At 35.6% G+C, this 18,916-nt stretch overlaps 1 protein-coding gene across 7 annotated transcripts in view; it reads left to right on the forward strand.

Moving 5' to 3' along the window:
* Positions 1-18,916, forward strand: part of CNTN5 (contactin 5) — a 968,197-nt gene that overhangs the window by 806,011 nt on the left and 143,270 nt on the right. For all 7 annotated transcript variants that reach the window (XM_080376471.1, XM_080376469.1, XM_080376474.1 and 4 more), the window contains 4 exons: positions 964-1,145; positions 8,117-8,253; positions 10,226-10,355; positions 12,513-12,663. In XM_080376471.1, the coding sequence (XP_080232597.1) occupies positions 964-1,145; positions 8,117-8,253; positions 10,226-10,355; positions 12,513-12,663 (600 nt within the window). The remainder of the gene's footprint in view (positions 1-963; positions 1,146-8,116; positions 8,254-10,225; positions 10,356-12,512; positions 12,664-18,916) is intronic.

Below are 18,916 nucleotides of genomic sequence, written 5' to 3' on the forward strand. Positions count from 1 at the left end.
ATTAGCTTGTAACAGTTACATTTTGTGTTACGATGTCCTCCAAGCTTCTTTTGGAATACCTGAAGCAGTCTAGTTTTCAGTTCACAATCAAATATTTTGTAACTACAGGGTTGTTTGGTTGTTTGGGTTTTTGTTTTTTTTTTTTTCTTTTTTCTTTTCTTCCTTCTTAAGTGCCTGCCATATTTAAACAAATGTATGTCTGTACCAAAAAGCCCAATGGGTGCACAACAATTGATGGGTGTTTGGGCTAAAAAGAAAATTAAATGAGCACAAATGCTATCTGATCCATCTCTTGCCTCAGCGTGAATGTAAATGACAGTTTCCACATAGAACTGTGTGGAACAGCAAGCCACAGTGAAAAGCCCTTCAACTCCCGTGAGCAGGCATGTAATACTGTGAGTCAGAAGCAGCAGTGCCATTAATATATACTTCTTACACAAGCAGTTTTTTAACTTAAAGAATATTGCAACAGAAAAGGTAACCAAAGCTTTGGTTACCTTAATATATCCAAGATAGAATGATACTGAAATCCCCCATCTAGACATACTTTATCACTTACCGATCTCCTGAACTGTGATGTCATTGCAGGAAAATCAGGTTGTGTTGGAATTTGCTAAATCCATCCAGGTTTTGAAGTTGTTGTTCTATTTTGCCCATAAAGTGGAAGTGTTCAGGAGTAAAGCACAGAGTGCTAAAGAAGCTCTACAGAGAGTATTTCAAGTGATTTACTTGATCTCAATAAAATCTTGGCCTCCCTTGTGGATGAAAAAGACAAATTCCATGTAGCAAACCATTTATTAGGGATTCCCTACAGAAAGTGAAGTATATCAAGCATTGTATGAACCTTAATTGTCGTTATATTTTATTGCTACTTAGATTATTAAGTGTTTAAACTACCAGATAACAGAATCTATATTCTTGATAGTGGAAAAGTGCTAACAGTAATTTCACTAAATATTTCAGCCCTGTTCCAACAATCTCTTGGAGGAAAGTTAATGGTCATAATCCAAGTAAAGCCCGCCTGAGAAAATCCCAAGCTGTTCTTGAAATACCTAATGTGCAGCTAGAGGACGCGGGAATGTATGAATGTAAGGCTGAAAACTCTCGTGGAAGAAACGTCTTCAGAGGACAACTACAAGTGTACAGTAAGTGTAACTTCACACAGTATTATCCAGCAATGATTTGTGCACTCTTAAAGCTTTAAACTACATATGAAGGATGCTAAGGTCCCTTAGAAACAAAAAATCTTTCTTCTGAAATAAAATCAGTATTAAATTATGTATTTTTTATTTCTTAGTAATGCATTAAAGTCTGAAATATAAAGTTGATTCCCTCAAAGAACTGGCTTAACTACAATTTTAAGTTTGCTGTTTATGGGATTTTGGCTTTCTTTTTGAAGACTATCACTATAATTTTTAGTCTATTTTTTTCATCCTGATATAATATATAACAATGACATGCAACCTAAACATGATATATCTGTCAGAAAACTATACTAGGGATATCTTTGGGTTTTTTATCACAGTTTTAATAATGTTTCACCCTTGCCACACCTGTGTGCTGAGTTTTGTCAAATTTATTGTACAGGAATCAAAAATGGAGAAATGTTTCAGTTTTGGCAGAAAATTTTCAATCTAGGCATGCACAATTTCTGAAGGTTCTGTTTTTCAGAAAGTGCTGAACATTTTCTAAGACTGGTTTTTCTGCAAGTTTTCTGAGTGAGCACACAAAAAATATTGACTCATGCATCACATTGAAAAGAAAAAACACAACCTGAAATCAAAAATATTTAGTAAAAGTCATGACTTTTATATATTATTACTGCATCCTAAAGGATAGAAACAAAAGCCTATAGGACATTCCCTGAATACTGAGAAGTCAAAGTTTTCTTTATACTGAATATATGATTGAGCCCCACCTACTTCTTACCAATTAAAGCTACATCACTTGCTATCATTCCATGAATCCTACAACCTTAAATACTTAGCAGGAGAGGTCTACTGCCAGAGGTCATGTGATGAATCTCAGACTGAATTGTTTTCTGTCTTCAAATTTCACAGTCAGTGGAATTCCAACTGCTGCAGTTTAGACAGGTCCTCAGGCTAATAGATACCTTTAAGAAGGAGTTTCTCCTGTTAATCAATTTTATTTTTCTTTTGATTTCAGCCCATGGCTCCTAGTGCTTTTTCTCCATTACTAACTATGCACAGTTCTCTGTCTTTGTTACACACTTTCATCAAATAACCATAGACTGGCATCATATATTTAGTTTATTTTCCACATATGTCAACATTTCCAGGTCCATAATCAATTTTCCTGTCTCCTCCAGCTTTCCAATGTCTTTATCTTAGCTCCCTTGTTTTTAGTGAGTATCCGTATATCTCTGGATGATGCTTGTCTCCTTGCTTTTCATTCACATCCATTTAGAGCGAAGGGCAGGTTTTGGTCTTCAATTTTTTATTTTATATTTTTGTATATGCTGAAAAAATATTTGATGGCAAAGATGGTGGCTTGCACCTTTTTTTTTGTACATGCCATCCATACTGCCCTTGAAGCAAATGTTTTATAAGTCTTTTACTGAAAAACAGCAATCAAAGCCCAGGAACTACTTGATGTCTCCTATTGTGCCAATACCCCAGCAATATTTCTCTGGTATTACAAATTCTTACTGTCAATTACTTCCATGGAAGTATAGCAGCTCATGGTAGGGACCTGGGGGCCAGGGGCATTTAGCAGCATGCTGGTCTTTTTCAACAACATTTCTTAAACTGCCTGAAATTAAACAGATTAAAAAAAAAAAAAAATATTGAAGCAGACCACAAAAAAAGAAATTATTTGAGTTATAAGGTGTATCACAGCACATGCACTTACGAGCTGTTTTCTAGAACTGTGAAACTACTAGATGCCAATGCAAAGGTGTTACAATTCTCTATGGTGTTACAATTCTCTATGCCTTCCTTTTTCAGAGTTAAAGGAATATTAAAGGTGCTCTTCAAGAGGGAAACTAAGCTGTTGGAGAAGGAAATTATTTTCTCAAGGGCACCCTGCAGACCTGTGGCAGAAAATCACAGCAAACATGATGCAGTGTTCTACATGACACTGCTTCTCCATTAGCCTGTATACATTTTAGTTTTGAGCAGAAATAAAGATGGTACTCAAATCTAGGAATCCATAGAAAATATTTTCTACATAATTTTATTCTACTTTTTCCCAATTGAAATATGAATTTTTAGTTCTCCACCATTGTCAAAATTATATTTTTTACAGTTATTGCCTTTATGGATACTGCACAATTTGTGCTAATTAGCATGTTTTGCAATAATATTAGAAAAACATCTTTAATACTATAGAAAGGGAGTCCACTTCAGATTATCTCATTTCTCTGATATGCATTATTATACTTTAATTCTACTATTAGTATACTTTAGGCTATCTTACAGGTAGTCCAAACCATATCTCAGTCAGTTTCACCTACCTGCATTAGTGGGGAGCAAGGTCAGAGAACATAACAGAGGGCTTCTGGATGGAGAAGACTGGCAGCAATCTCCAGTACAGCACACCAAGAAACACAGTTACCAGCTCCCTGAGAGTACCTTTTCTTGGCCTTGAGATTAAGTATTCCCCAGTGAGCCTCTGCCAGCCTTTAGTGCTCCTGAAGACAGCATTAGTGTCTCACTGGCCTACAAACCTGGACAAAACTTTCCAGGAGCGTGAGAAGGTTTGGGTCAGAAGGTTTTTAGCAGCACAAAGTTTAGCGAAATGTAACTTTTCAAAATTCTCAGCTTCCTTTGCTGACAGCGGATGTGGCAAAATTCGGGGGCATTACTTGAAACAGCATTTCCTGCTGTACCTCTTACTCATAACAACAGTCAACATGAATTATTTACCTTTAAACTCATTGTCTTTTCACTGACATCTTGTTCCTCCAGGAGGCAACGATTATTTTGGCTCACAAATTCAGATGTAGGCCATCATTTGTTACCAGGGGCTTCTTGTAAAATTTCAAAGCAGGCTGTAGGACCAGCTGTGTCATACTGCAGTCTCACATTTTGCATGTCTCTGTGGGAACTCGCTGTCTGTCTGTTTGAATCTTCTTCATTTTGACAGTTGCATCTGATCTGGGTCACCACAGAGTATTTTGGAGAAAGCCCAGGACACCCAGCCTGCCTGTCTGGTCACATTTAATTCCATCCTAGTGATTTTTCATTTCTTACCTGATGCTGCAATCCAGACATACCATGACTGACTGATGCAGCTGACACTTCGGATGTTGTTCAGAAAGTGGTATTTTGGATGCTGACAATTTTAGATTGTCGTAGTCTCAGCACTTAGTGGAAATTCAGCTGTGGAACTGACAAAAGCATTAAAAACACAGTTTTGATAATGTAAGACATCCTCATATGCACTGCAACCTATTTTAAAAGGTGTGATTTTTCCCACAAGTGATCTGTTTATTCGGTAAATTTCCATGAAATTTTATTCAAGCTCAAGTTGATTAATAGAAGAGACTACAAAATCTAAAATTTGGGTAGACAAATTGGCCATTAACCTTTTGTATTTACAATTCCTTCACAAACCCTGGCTAGCAGCATTTTCCCAATGGTAAATACTGGTTTGTGCAATTCCTGCTCTTCTCTCACTCTAAAAAACTTTTTGGGTTTTCTTCTGCACTACCTACTTACTACTTACTAGTACAAGTTCAGCAGACGGTGGTGGTATGAAGCAGACCACAAAAACACAGTTTTGGTCATTTTTCTTTTGGCTGGATCAGTTGCCTGATCCTCCTGACAAAGCCCCATGAGCAGCACTGCTGCCACAGCAGGAGGGGATGTTTGCCTTAACACCAGAGTGGAACAAGCAGCTGAGGATGGGAATATTCTGTAATGCAATGTAATGGACCATCCTGATTTTAAAAACAGTTTTCATCGCTTCTTATAAAAACAGTATGGAAGAACATCCACTAGTGCCACTACAGGTTAGCTGCATGCAGTAAAACTGGGTAGAGAGGAACAGATTTTTGTGGTCACAATTGAACCTTCAATTTAAATTTGCTATCTTATCTTTCTCACAGTGATAGCTATCAATTCTTCTCCTACTATATACTTCCCAATTATCCTTGTGTCCAGAAATTATTTTTTTTTTTCACCAAAACTCTATACTGATTCCCATTTTAGGACACCATCTGAAGTCACTTGTCTATGCAAAATTTTGTTCTTAATGTTCTCAGTCAAAAAGTTTCTTTATTATTTGAGAAAGCAGGCTGCTTTCTGCATCAGAATTTTGCACAGAGGATATAAAAACTGGCCTGTAAGCTTGCAGATTTATTGCCAATTTGTGTTTGTAAAACATTTTGACATCCTTGAATAAACAGGTGCAGAAATGCAGCATAAAATAAATCAGGGATTGGATGGTGATTTTAAAATCTCGGCAGTGTTGTATAAAGCTATAGCACAATATCCATAAAGACTACTGAATAATAAAACACATCCTTCTATTCTTACATTCACCCCAAACCTCTTCACTGAACAGATAAAAACCAGACAAACTCCCATTTTCCCCCAAGATGAATGATGCATTTCTAAAAAGAAAAATGAACCTATTACTTTTGAAATCTGTTCAAATGCCTCTCACAATTTATAGCTTCTAATTAAAACTAAGCGCAGCTATGGAATGAAGTTTTCTTTGCCTGTATGTATAACAGGATGATGTTAACATTTTTGTTTAAAAAAAAAAAAAGACTATATTGAATCAGAGGTTGTACACCCAGTTAAATATTTAACTTTTTAAATTATTGACAGAATTTAAGAACAAGTGTTATGGTATTATGGAGAGTGACCCTTGCTAAGGGAACTCTCTGTGCCAAAGTAAGGAGTGCATAGAGAGGAAAGGAAGCTAAAAAGTGATCAAAGTATTTCTCTCAATCATGCCTTTAGCGATTTTCCTGCTACATCTACCTACTACTTTGCTACCTTGTTCCCAAAGGAGTGGTATTCTAATTGCCTTCACTGACGGCAAGTTCAACAGCTTGAAAATTATGAATCCAAAGGTCATTTAGACTATGAGGAAAAAATGTAGGGTAGAAACACCCCAACTAGTGAAAAAAAAAGTTGTTAATTTCAAATGATTGGGGTTACAGAGGAAAACCTGTGCCATGATTGTGCTGCCAACACAGTGCACAAACAACAACAACAACAACAACAAACCACAGTCACAAAGGGTAGGGAACAGCAGTTTTGTACTGAGGAGAACAGCTCTGCAGCCATGCTTGGGGAGACGGTTTTATTTCACCTGTAAACAGGTGCACACTCTAATGCTGAATGCTCTGGTTCATCATGAGATCAATTTCAACACAGAAAAATGAAACTAGATGTGCTTTGGGTCATATAGTAGATTTTTCAGAAAAGCAGATAAAAAAGAATGAAACATAAACTGGGACAGTTTAGAGCCTCTCTGCATGATTTTATAGCACCGCTGGCTAACTTTTATGAATTTTTAGGTACACATTTAACTGTCCCATCTTCCAAAATCATGTTAGCATACTCACTTTCAAAGAAACATTTCTTCTCAGCATGCTTTCTTCATGCATATTGAAACACTCAAAAAGAAAAGAACAGCATCATCTATACAATGAAATCAAACAATATTTTTAGGACAATTAGCAGACAAGTGAGCAGAGACTCCTGCAAACTGCTTCTGAGGGGTTCATGGGACCCTTTGATATAACTTAAGAATCAAGTGATTCAGTGCAGCGGAGCGTACATGGAGATGTCAGTCATTGCCTCGACAGCAATAAGAAGAATAAGGGAGCAGATGGGTTTGATCTTGGGTTTGCGAGTGAGGTTGGGTCAATCTTATTTCTGTTTTCCTTTACTAAAAGGGAAATTAGTGATTCTTTTTCTGATATGTTTCCAGCTGCTGAGAACTGTCTGGTCAGGAACTCTAAAGCAGACTATTCTCTGCTTAGGAACGGTAGACACCTCATTCACTTTTTTTATCATCCATGCATGAGATGTAAGGTAGAAGCTGTTAGTCACCTGTCATGCCTTTTCATATCTTCTTACATCTTTGATTGGTGACCTGTCAAACACCAGCTAGATTCAGAGATTTATTTTTAAGCTAATTTCCGCATGTTTAAGTACACTATCAATTATCTGATGTTTGAAGCAGAGACTTTGTTGTGACAGATCTGGACTTCTATTCATACCAAGCAGAAGAATTGTACAGTCCTTTAGCAATGAAAGCCTTTTAGCTACTTATTCTCTACTATTTGAAAAAAAAACTCACAAAAATTTTTAATATCATTAAGTTAATTAATTTCATCTACTATTCTCTTTGCTACACAAATTGATATGGTTATGGTATGAAAACCCAGAAGCTGGCTTTTAAGCGTACATTTTTATTTCTGCATATGAATGCTCAGTTCCTCACTGAGTCATGCAAAGTTTTCCAAATTGTAAGATCTATATACAGCTATCTGATAGAGTGCTGCATTAAAGATCTGCTTCTCTGGAAAAAAAAAAAAAAATCCTTGCTTTTTAACAGATTATTACATGAAACTTAGATTTTAATGATAACATATACACCTAACAACAAAATTTTAACAAAAATGTGTGCAAATACCTTACAAAATGTCCAGTCATTCATAGTTGAATAGATCATGATTCCTTAGCAAACTGAAGAAAACTACATGAAACAGAGTCTATAATGATTGACCTCTTTACCAAAAATTAAATAGCTTAGGTCTTAAGAAGTTACTAAATATTCTGTTGTGACTACCAAGCAAATGTTCTTAAGTACAGTAGTAAAACATGCATTAATATATAGTACTGTAATTGAGTCCATTGGACTTTATTAAATCAGGCAGATTTCTATTCCTGTTCATGATACTATTCGCTGCCTGGTGTCATTACAGCATTTCCTTTAAAGTTATGGAGTTTTGTTAATTTTATTAATTTCTCTTTTGGTTTTGATTGGTTTAAAATGTGTTTCTGAAAGTAAGCTAAGCTTTGTAAAGGCCATAATTTAAGCTCTGTAATTGATTACATCTTTGCATATCAGCTAGAGACTTACCAGTTTATATGCTTTGTATATAGCTTTTATATGCTTTTTCTTGCAGCCTACCCACATTGGGTGGAGAAACTTAATGATACTCAATTAGACAGCGGAGACCAGCTCCGATGGGAATGTAAAGCCACTGGAAAGCCAAGGCCCACATATCGTTGGCTGAAAAATGGAGTTCCTCTCTGGCCTCAGGTACATTAGATGAGGAGTTACCAGCATGTTGCATGTTTATCCTTTCATTCAGATGAAGTTGGTTAAAGAAACTACTGAAAAGTACAGAAATTACTGGTTTTTTATGTTAGTTTCTTAAGTGTTAGTATACAGATAGGTTTTCTATGCATGTCTCCTCTGAACCATCTCAAGCAATGTAAAATTTCATTAATCAGCAATTCTCCAAAATATTTAGGAGGCAGAACCTTTTGAGCTGTGTCTGCAACAACATCTGCCATTGTACTATAATGTACATCTAAACAACCTCCATTAAGTTTTGGTGTTTGCTGGTTGTGGGTTTTTTTTTTTTTCCTTTAGATAGTGGTATTATACTCTTTGTATCTATTTTTTTTTCTGTATAAAAAGATAGTAACAACTCAAAGAACAGCTGTATTTGCTGGATCAGATTCCTTCATATTTCCCCCAATGTTATGCTATTTACCACATTTTGCTTGTACATAATCATACTCTTCAAACGTTAGCAGGATAATGTAAGAGGTACAATGATTATTATATTTTCATCAGTTTTCAACTCCATTAATTATCTGCAAGTAACAGAACTCGCCATCAACACCATTAGAATGCTCCATCCAAGACTGCTAGAATGTAACACCTTTAAATACGGTCACATATTTAAATACAGTTATATATTTTAAAAATAGACCTAAATGAAATTCTCTTTTTCTTTAGAAGACCACTCATGGCCTGGCCTGCCTTTTATTTCACTTTGTTCTGTTTCTCTCACTGAATCATCAATTCGTCAGCTCACATCATGTGGGTTTTGTCTAACACCTTTCCATTTTTATAGTCTCAAATTATTTAAAGTAAAGAAAAGTTTTGTAAATTTATTTCATACATTTTTGCAGATTAAAATAAAGCTGTTCAATCCTGGGAGAAAATGTCTTCATTTGTAAATGAATTCACAGAATAGATTTATGAATATAAAAGATGTAATGTCTTTCTTTTCAGTGAATGTCGCTTCTATCTGTGAACATCAACCAATTATGCAAACAATGAGAAAGGAAACATAAATATAGTTTACTTTTGAAGCTGTGAGGCATTGAAAATAAGGTTATACGCTTTTACTTTATCCATTTCTGCCTTTTTAGATGGAGCTATTAGTCCTGAAATTGAAGCAATTTAAATATCTGTACTTTTTGGTTTTCTGATTTTCCAAACCATTAGTTGCACCAGGCTCTGAAATTTCAAATTAAAAATCAGTTTAAACCGGGGCCTTACAAGTTTTTTCAGTTTTCTCTGTACTCCCAAACACTTTATTCTCTATCTGTTTTTGTTAAACCTACAACTGTAATACTGAAACCTAGAGAAGTTTTATAGTAGAATAAATTATTCATTATACAGCTCCATGAAGTACACATGTTCATAAACGGCTATTAATGCCCCTTCTCTGCCAGCTTTGGTAATTATTTTCTACTAGTGGACCTTTCAAATAAGAAATTTGCACAAATAATGAAGGAAAGCTGACTCTTTCTCACTCTTGTTCATGCAAGCAATCTTTCTCATCTATTTTTATGAGTATAGTACCATGACTGAAACCAAGCCTTTGCTAGAGATCTGAAGATCTTCAGATATGTTACATCCACAACAGACTTTTCACCTCATTGAAGTTTCCAGGGTGAACTGCTTTTAAAAATCATGTAAGGGTAATAGCAGACAAACAAGCAAACAGACAAAAGCAAGCCTTGGAGGTAGTGAACTTGCACTGAAAAATATTTACCTTTACATATCTTTTGAGTTTTTTCTGCATTGCCCCACCTGTTTTATTCTTGTCATTCTTTATATAACAAGAAAAAAAAAAAGTAAGCCCAAGGAAATTTGTTGCTCAGATTTCTTTTAATGTAAAGATGTCTTTTGTCCCTTTGCCTAACAGCATAGCGAATTTCCAATGCCTGTTTACTTTTATAGATTGTTTTCAATTATTATTCCATTACAGAGCAGGATTGAGATGGTTAATGGCGTTCTGATGATCCACGGTGTGAACCTTTCAGATGCTGGAATGTATCAGTGCTTAGCAGAAAATAAGTATGGCACCATTTATGTCAGCGCTGAGCTGAAAATTTTAGGTAAGTATTATTGAAAAATAGCAGACACTTCATTTTTTTCCCATTTGGTAATTACATGTGTTCTTGGTCTGTTATGATAAGGAACAGCATCTGCCAGTCCAAACTTAGCAGAGCAGGTAAAAGTTCATTCCTTTTTATTTTTGTTATTCATGTGTGAGTGTGTCCTTTGCTGCTGAGAGAGCACAGGTCCTTCTGTTAATTGAAAATTTTATTTCATAAATTACTGACTCAGTTACATTTTGTGACTACTTCTCATATAAGGTTATTTCAGTTCAAATAAATGGAGAAGTATTTTTTTACTCCCTCAAAAATAAGTGCAGGAGAATAAACTTAGAGAAAGTAAATATATTTTTGTCTCTGTTAAAATAAAATTATTATTTCTACCAAGACCATTATTCAATGTTAATTAAGCATGATCTTATTTTTAAAGGTGTAAAAATTCCTTGTGAAGTCACCAGAACTGATTGAATACTGAAAATTACATACTTGTAATTGGTCCATACTATGGTATGGTCCATACTAAAGCAAATACACTACATAGTTTTACCTGGAAATACAATAACATTTTCATTATTCTGAAGCTGAAGTGGGCAGTTAATGAAGACTTGAAGCATGTCTTTCCAACACTTCTTTTTCTTAAAGCAAAACATGGTAACACACAATGGGACAATAGTGATAAGAGGGCTTCCACAGAGTTCAGTGAGATCCTTATTAGAGCATGGTATAGCTGGAAGACAGGTGTCTTTCAAAATAATTCAATGGCCGTATCAGAGATTAGAGGTCTCTGAGATGCTCAAACCTTGCAAATTTCAAAATCTGCACCTGGGCATTATTCTTGTAAACTCCCAATCAAGTGAATAATAACACTGGATTTACTGAAATAATATTTGAGCTAAGATTTACTTCTTCTGAAGACTAGCCTATCTAGTACATTTCCATTATTTTCCAGCTGGCCGACATTAGGATTTCACTGATAACTCTTCAAAATATTTCTGTCTAGCCATAAATTAAACCCCACAGTCAGTGGCTGCTTTCTTTCCATCACTTTCCATTGTCATTTATGATTCAGTCAGCAAAGACATTCCTGTTGGTTATGACGTTCTTTTGCTCTGTTCTCTATATGTACTATAAAATAGGTATACCTATTACATGAGGTAGTTGTACATTTTCTTTGATATTCTCTAATATTGGAAATGGCCACTGTATGTTGCAGCAGTAGAATCATTTTGTCACTTGTGAGATTGTACCCCTGTTTAATTTTAACCATAAGGTTGCATTAAAGAAACAGTTATGTTTAATTTTCTGGATTACTAAAGGGAAAAGAACAGAATAAATTGTCCATATAAATATCTCTGGTATGAAAATTACCCAAAATAATGGTACAAAATTCCTACATATTTGAGGCAATGGAGAGTAACATGTTCCTATATGAGTAGCTGAGATAGTGCAGAAGGGGTTTTGGTTTTGCAAAACTGGTTTAAGAAAAACAAACAAATGAGATTACTTGAGAAAAACTGTCCTTTCTAGGTGTGAAATTAATTAGTGTCATTTTGTGATACATTTATTAGCTTAGCTCACATATATAACCAATGGGACTTCTTGAAAAGTGAAATACTAAGAACAAGACTTGGTTAAATATCTTCAGTGAAGAAGTTCTCACTCTTTTTTTCTGAAATTCTGAAATTCCCAGTATTCAGACAAATATAAAAAAGGAAAGCAATGAAATTTCTCTAAGAGTAATATTTTTTGTAAGAATTAACTGTAGGGAGTGCATTTTGGATAGATGCAAAATTTAAACTTCTTTTCATTTTGAACTAGTTATTTCTAACAAGTTATCTATGAAATCCAAAAATTTTTGAAAAGGTGTAGCTAAATCAACTGTGTTATTTAATTTCTAAAACTGTTTGATTTCACAGTCAATGTTACTTTTGTATGCTGATGTAAAGGACATCTCACTAATTCATAACTGAATTAAATTATAGACCTGGCATCGAGTCTTGGTTACTGATTTCAAATATTTTGTAAAATTCCATCTAACCTGTGGTGTAATAATTTCCAAGCCAAACCCAAATGTACTACTCTAATATTTTATTAGAAGGTAATGAAACAGGAAGTTGTGATTATTCTCTGTAGAGTTAACATCCTTCTTTTTAACAGCTTCAGCTCCCACTTTCCCCCTAAATCAAATGAGGAAAACAATAATTGTTACCAAAGGCCAAGAAGTTGTCATTGAATGCAAGCCACAAGCCTCTCCAAAGCCAACTATCACCTGGAAGAAAGGAGACAAAGTGTTAAGGGAGAGTAAGAGGTCAGAAGCCTGTTCGGTAAACTAAATATTGTGTTTGCATGTTTGATTCTGTGACATGAATGTATGAAAATACAGCAAGCAACAAGAACATGTATATGTTAGCATGGGTATGGCACAATTATTTTGTCAAGCTGATTCGTCTGTCAGTAATGACTTTATTGTTTCCACAACATTGAAATGAAAAACCTTGAAGTTGTTCAGAGATGTAGACAGATGAAAAGATATTATTTTGGGGGTCCTCTCTATTTTCTGTTACTCATTTAAAAAATGTTTCAGTTACATTGTGGAGATACTACAAATTCAGTGTATGAGGGTGTTAAAAGCATAGAGGCTAAAGTAGTCAGGACCACATAAAATAACAAATATGCTTTTTCATTTGAAATAATTTTAATAAGGCAGATTTGCAGCTTGATCACAATGGAAGTCTGTCTACAAATAGCTTTAAAATGACTCAAAGAAGAAAAATATGATTCCATTATAGGATGTAATTATACAAGTCATTTCTGTACTCAGCAGCACAATCTGTTTAACAGAATATGTTTGATTAAATAAGTTCTGTCCAGCTCTGTACATTAAACATAGTTTAAAAACAGCAGGTTAAATGCCAGCTGTAATTGCACTTTACAAGATTGCACTTCTGTACAGTAGAACAGTTTTGGCACCCTGCGCATGGTCTTTAAGTACACAGAGCAATCTTATCTTCTTTCTGGTAATGTATGTGAATAAACCACTTAAACTGACTTGTATGGCGTTAGGCAAAAAGATAAAAGCAACGCCTTTTGGTTCATTTGTGCAATAGTAATGAAAGCAGTAGAGCACATCTGTCCTTGTTAGCTGCAAGAGCCATTTCATTCAGGTGAGTTTTATTTTTGTCTCATGCCATTTGTTTTGTTCCGAGAAGGAAAAATGGGTGACTTTTCATGCCATATTGGCTCTTTGGGAGAGCAGAGTGAAACAGCATTATATGTAACATTTTACTAACAGGTATGAGTTGTATAGTGCATGTTGAGAAGATACGACAGAATGATATTACAAAGGTGCTGATAATATCAAATATTTTAAGACTGGTGCCTCTATGCTGTAGCTATGCAATTGACTTTTTCATTACATGACCTTCCCTTCTCATCTCCACAAGACTCACGATGGTTTCCCTGATCACATGTAAATCACTTTTTAATCCAAGACCAGTAAAGCATTTTGGTAATTACCTGATGCTTGTGCAAACGTATGACTAACTCTGAAGTAAAAATCTGCTAAAAATAAGAACTGAAGCTACATTTTTGGTATTTGCAGCTTTTGATACTTGCTTACTTTGACAGGGGTTGGAAGGGGAAATTACAAAACATGGAAGACAAAAAGTTTCTTAAACTATTTAAAATCTTTGAAAGACTTGGGTTGTGTTCAACTTAATTTTTAGTCAGCTGTTCAGGGAGTAACTTGTGTCATTCAGAGCAGTTTCCCTGCATCTGCTGTTTATAGAAGGGTGGGGGTGGGGGGAATATCAGGAACTCGGTTCTTCCTCTGCATATTAATAGAGTCTATCTAAAGAAGAGATGAGGAAGCCTGTCATGATTTTGGGAAAGAAAGTGTAAATCAATGCAGGAAGTATGTGTGTTTCCATGTTTTAGCCACTCTGAGAAGGAACCACTGGAAGGGAACTATGTATACATTTTTTAAAAAGGAATAATGTGACATGGTTAGCACATCTACACACTTTTAAAAGGGGATTTCTTCACAGTCTGCTGATAAAAATCCCAGCAAAAAAAATTAGGAACTGTCATGTGATGAGTTTACATTGAATGTTAAACCATCAAAGATTTCGGGGTGGGGGGGTGGGGGGAAGCATTCTGATTAATTAATAAGGAAGGGCAAGGACAGAACAGTAGAATATATTGTTTTTCTTTTCTGCCATAGCTTATTCCTCTTTGCAAGTTCTTGTACCAAGTGCATGTTGTGTTTTATTTTTGCCAAGTCTGCCACCCAGAAAAGGAATTTGCTCCATGTAAGCACATCTGTTAGGAAAGTCTCAATGCAAAAGAGACCTTCCCCTCTGTGGTGAAGAAGAAATTCCACTTGACTAGCAGGTCTGTTATCATCTATTCCACCTCTTCCAAACTTAGTTGCCTCCTTAAGTGTTCCTCCATACAACTAAAAGCTCATTGACAGAAATACCTCATGTGACATTTGCATTTGTAACTGAGCAGAAGGCTGAGCTTGTTCCTGTGTGACTCATGGCTGGGTGCAGTTCTCACTGCAGTCAGACCTTGACTCTGGCTCCTGGAATTTAATGCAGTCTGAAAGCCTCAAATGTTTCAGATTCATTCAAAAGGCTAAAGCCACTCACTTGGCAACGTAAATGTGGAAAGGGTCTTCAGGAGTTCCATCCCTTGGTCTGTTTCTCCCTTTAAAGAAATTATCCAACTCAAGGTCTTCATATTCATAGCTTGCCTGTACTAGGTTTGCTCTCACTGGTGAGCAATCATTATTCTGAGCAGTCATATCATTTTATTCCATTTGGAAAACATCTATTTTATAACAGGTCTTTTGAACTGGGTTCTGAATGAGTGGCAAGTTTATAAGATAAGAGCAAAGAAATTAGGATATTCACAACTATTTGCTGATGAAAAGTATCATTGTGAGTGTTACAATCTTATAAAAGTTTTAAATTTGTTGAAATTACTCCTATAGAAACATACTTATTTTGTAAAGCTTCCACAGCATTCACAATTCATTCTATTCACCAGAAGTGAAGATCAAGACCTGCTGCAAAAGCCACATTTTAATGAAATAAAATATATGGTATTAGGGATCTACTATGCAGAAGATTAGGACTTCCAAAGAAGAAGGCATAGTCTGTGAAGCTTACTGATACAGGACATTTAATGATCGCTATCAGCATTTTAGAGGAACTACACATAAAATTCAAATCTCTTTCATATATCATTCTCTCAGTGAATCATTAATACATTCAAACATTTGTACATTCAGCATTTTTGCCTAAAAGTTAAGAGGAGGGGGAAAAAAAGTTATTGTTATACTTCTGTTTTGGAATTAGAACACACCTGAGCACAACAGCAATGGGAGTTGTGTAGGTAGAGAAACAGGTTTAAGCTGCATATTTTCATCAGTTAACTCACAGTAATTAAACCTGTTAACTATCCTTACCAACCACTTGTTTCTGGACTTCATTGTCTCACATGCTGATAGATGACTGTGTGCCATTTATGGCACCTGTGATAATGTGTACTCTGGTTATTGATTTGAACATTGAGTTCCTTAGTCCATAATAATTTTGTAAAGAACTTTTGAATCTTTTAATTCATAAGTAGTTTTGTTTTTGTGGAAAAGTGGATTCTATTGGGATCCAAGTCTGAAAAAAATATTTTATGCTTTGATTGTAATAAAATGTTTGGTTGGAACTATGGTTTAGTTCCTAAATAGGAAAAATTGGGCCCTTGGGCAAGAGTACAGTGATCAACAAGCATTTTTGTGAAGTTTCTGAAATATTCCGATCAGATACTTCCTAATCTGTAATCAAGCCCTCATTTACTATTTTAGCAACAGCTTCTAAACAAAACCCAGACCCAAACTAGTCAGACCAGGAAGCCAGACAGGAGTCTGTTTTTAATTAAATGTTTTTTAAAATTTATGTATCAACCTTAAAGAAGGCAACAAAAGTGATATTTAGTGACATTATTCTGTGTAGACAGTAAACTTTATAACACACAGTAGACTAGACTGGAATCTGCAGTCAGTTGCAACAGTATGAAACATGAATAGTGCTATTAAAGTCAATGATTAAATTCTGGAGAAGCATTTTTTATGAATTCTTTCAGTTCCTGTGTTCAGGCTTCTGTAAATTGCAGGTACTTTCTAAATGATTTACTACTGCCTACATTTTTGGAAGCTATTACTATATGACCTGTAATCTCTGTTTCATCACTTTCTTAAAGTCACCTACTTTCTTGTTTAGATTGCCCTGTAGTAGCGACTACAGCTGATGTTGGGGGGTCATAGATATTAAAAAGCATTGTAAATCTTTGTTCATCTGTTTTTCTTTTTTCTCCTACATCTAAAATATTATTCTCATTAAACTTGTATTGAATTTTTACTCTAGTTCATTATTTCCATTACATATTCATTAATTATAGTAAAAATAAAATCATTCAAAAGCACTCTAGCAGTGCAAAGTGTTCTATTGCATCCCTATTTTTCCTTCTTTCAGACGAGCCAGAAATAAAAAAATAGCACAATTTAACCAACAAATGGGTAACTGAGGAAGCAGGATTTTTATAGTGCCAATTTTGTGCTACTTTGTCTTGCTTTCGTTTCTTTTCCTTTTAAAGCTTCTCAATAATGCTTATTTTACCAATGTTTCTTGTATATCTAAAATCAAGTGTAGATTAATAGTTAATCTAAAAAACACATATCTAAATACAGTGATGTAGAAACATATATGTATCCACTGGCATTACAATTCTGCATTGACTGCTCCCTTTCCATATGGCACAGTCTAAGCTCTTTCTCATCACAGAACAAGCTTTGCTGAAAACTGCTAACAGCCTCCGAGGGTCACATTCACAATAGATCTCCATGAGCTGAACAGCAGTGCCAGTCTCTCTATGGTCATCGTGCAGTTGCTCATATTCATCTACTTAGCTCCAAAGTTAATTTTGCCTGAGGACTTAAATATATGAAGTATTTTTTTGGAGGAGCAGAAATTGTAACAGTACCTCACCTGCCACTTCAACTGAGCCATTTTTCCTATGGAACAATTAGTTTCCTGCATTCCACTTCTGTTTGAAGGAGTTTGGGAAGTTGAGGTGAAGAAAACCTTTGGCATGTTAAGCAATAGCCTGGCCTGGGTTTGGCCAGGACACAAACTTCAACATCCCTATTCCTGAAGCAGACAACATGGTGGGGTTTTGTATTGATTGCAAGTGGGTAAAACCTTTGTTTTCCATGTCCTTTGAATAATATCAAGGAATTACAGAACAGCTGAAAGTGGTAGGGACCTCTGGATATCACCTGATCCAAACCCCCTGATCAAAGCAGAGCCAGCTGGAACAGGTTGCTCAAGGTCATGACCAGTCAGCTTTTGAGTATCTCCAAGGATGGAGACATGGCAGCCGATCTGAGAGACTTGTTCCTATTCCAGCTAATCACCCCCTAAGAAAGATATTTATATGTATAATTGGAATTGATGTTTAAATGGAATTGCCTGTATTCCAGTTTGTGCCCCTTGCTTCTTGTCCTGTTACTGGGCACCACTGAGAAGAGTCTGGCTCTGTCTGCTCCCATCAGTGCACATATCACTTAATCAGTGTGTCAATCAGCTGGCAGCCTCTGATTTATAGTACATATAGCCATATAATGAATTAATATCAACACTACCTCTGTGACACATGAAATTCTAAATTCAGATCTGCCCCAACCTGCTTGGCCACCAACACTTACACAAAGCCCACCCACTGTGTATTGCCACGTAACAGTTACTGTCTGCTTGACATGTTCTGTATTTACTGTGCCTCACCTGGGATCATTGGAACTGATTTGGAGCCATATAGAAGCCTTTAGAAGCTGTACGTTGAAAAACAAAGTACTGGATATAATAGTGAGAGCTCTGACAGTCATTTTAAATATCACAAATAAAATTAGTGGATACTGAAAACAGGGAGGCATGAATATTTGTAAAGCTACCGGGCATTAAAAACATGGAGAAATATTAATGAGGAAATTCTGTCTTCACAGTAGTGAATATAACATTTCAAGCCACACATTGACCTACGAGGAACAGGAAAACAGTGAACAGTACCCATTAACTAATTGAGAAGCATCATCTATAGGTATTAAATGAAGAATAAATCCCCTGAAGGGAACAAATTGTTCAAATTGTGTGTAACAATAGACAAGGGTGTGAACTGAGGCTGCTGAAATTTTGCCTTTACCTAAACTTGCATCATTTTCTGGTTCTTCAGTTATGTTTCCTTAACATTCAGCAGCTGTGGAAGAGCTCAGAGAAAAGAAAAAGAAAGAGATCTCATATGGGGACATGAAATTCCCAATATTAATACAGGTTTGCTACAATCTTGCCAGACAGAGACACAGGGAAGCCTGACACTATTAGCTTTTACCTACCTTCAGGTTAATACTGAAATCTTTGGACTACAAAAGTAGTTGCCGTGTATGCCTAGGTATTTCATCTGTCACACTGCTATGCTATTAATGGAAACACATAGAGCACTTAAATCTA

The sequence above is a fragment of the Falco punctatus genome (assembly GCF_963210335.1).
Source record: "Falco punctatus genome assembly, chromosome: 2".
Lineage (NCBI taxonomy): Eukaryota > Metazoa > Chordata > Aves > Falconiformes > Falconidae > Falco > Falco punctatus.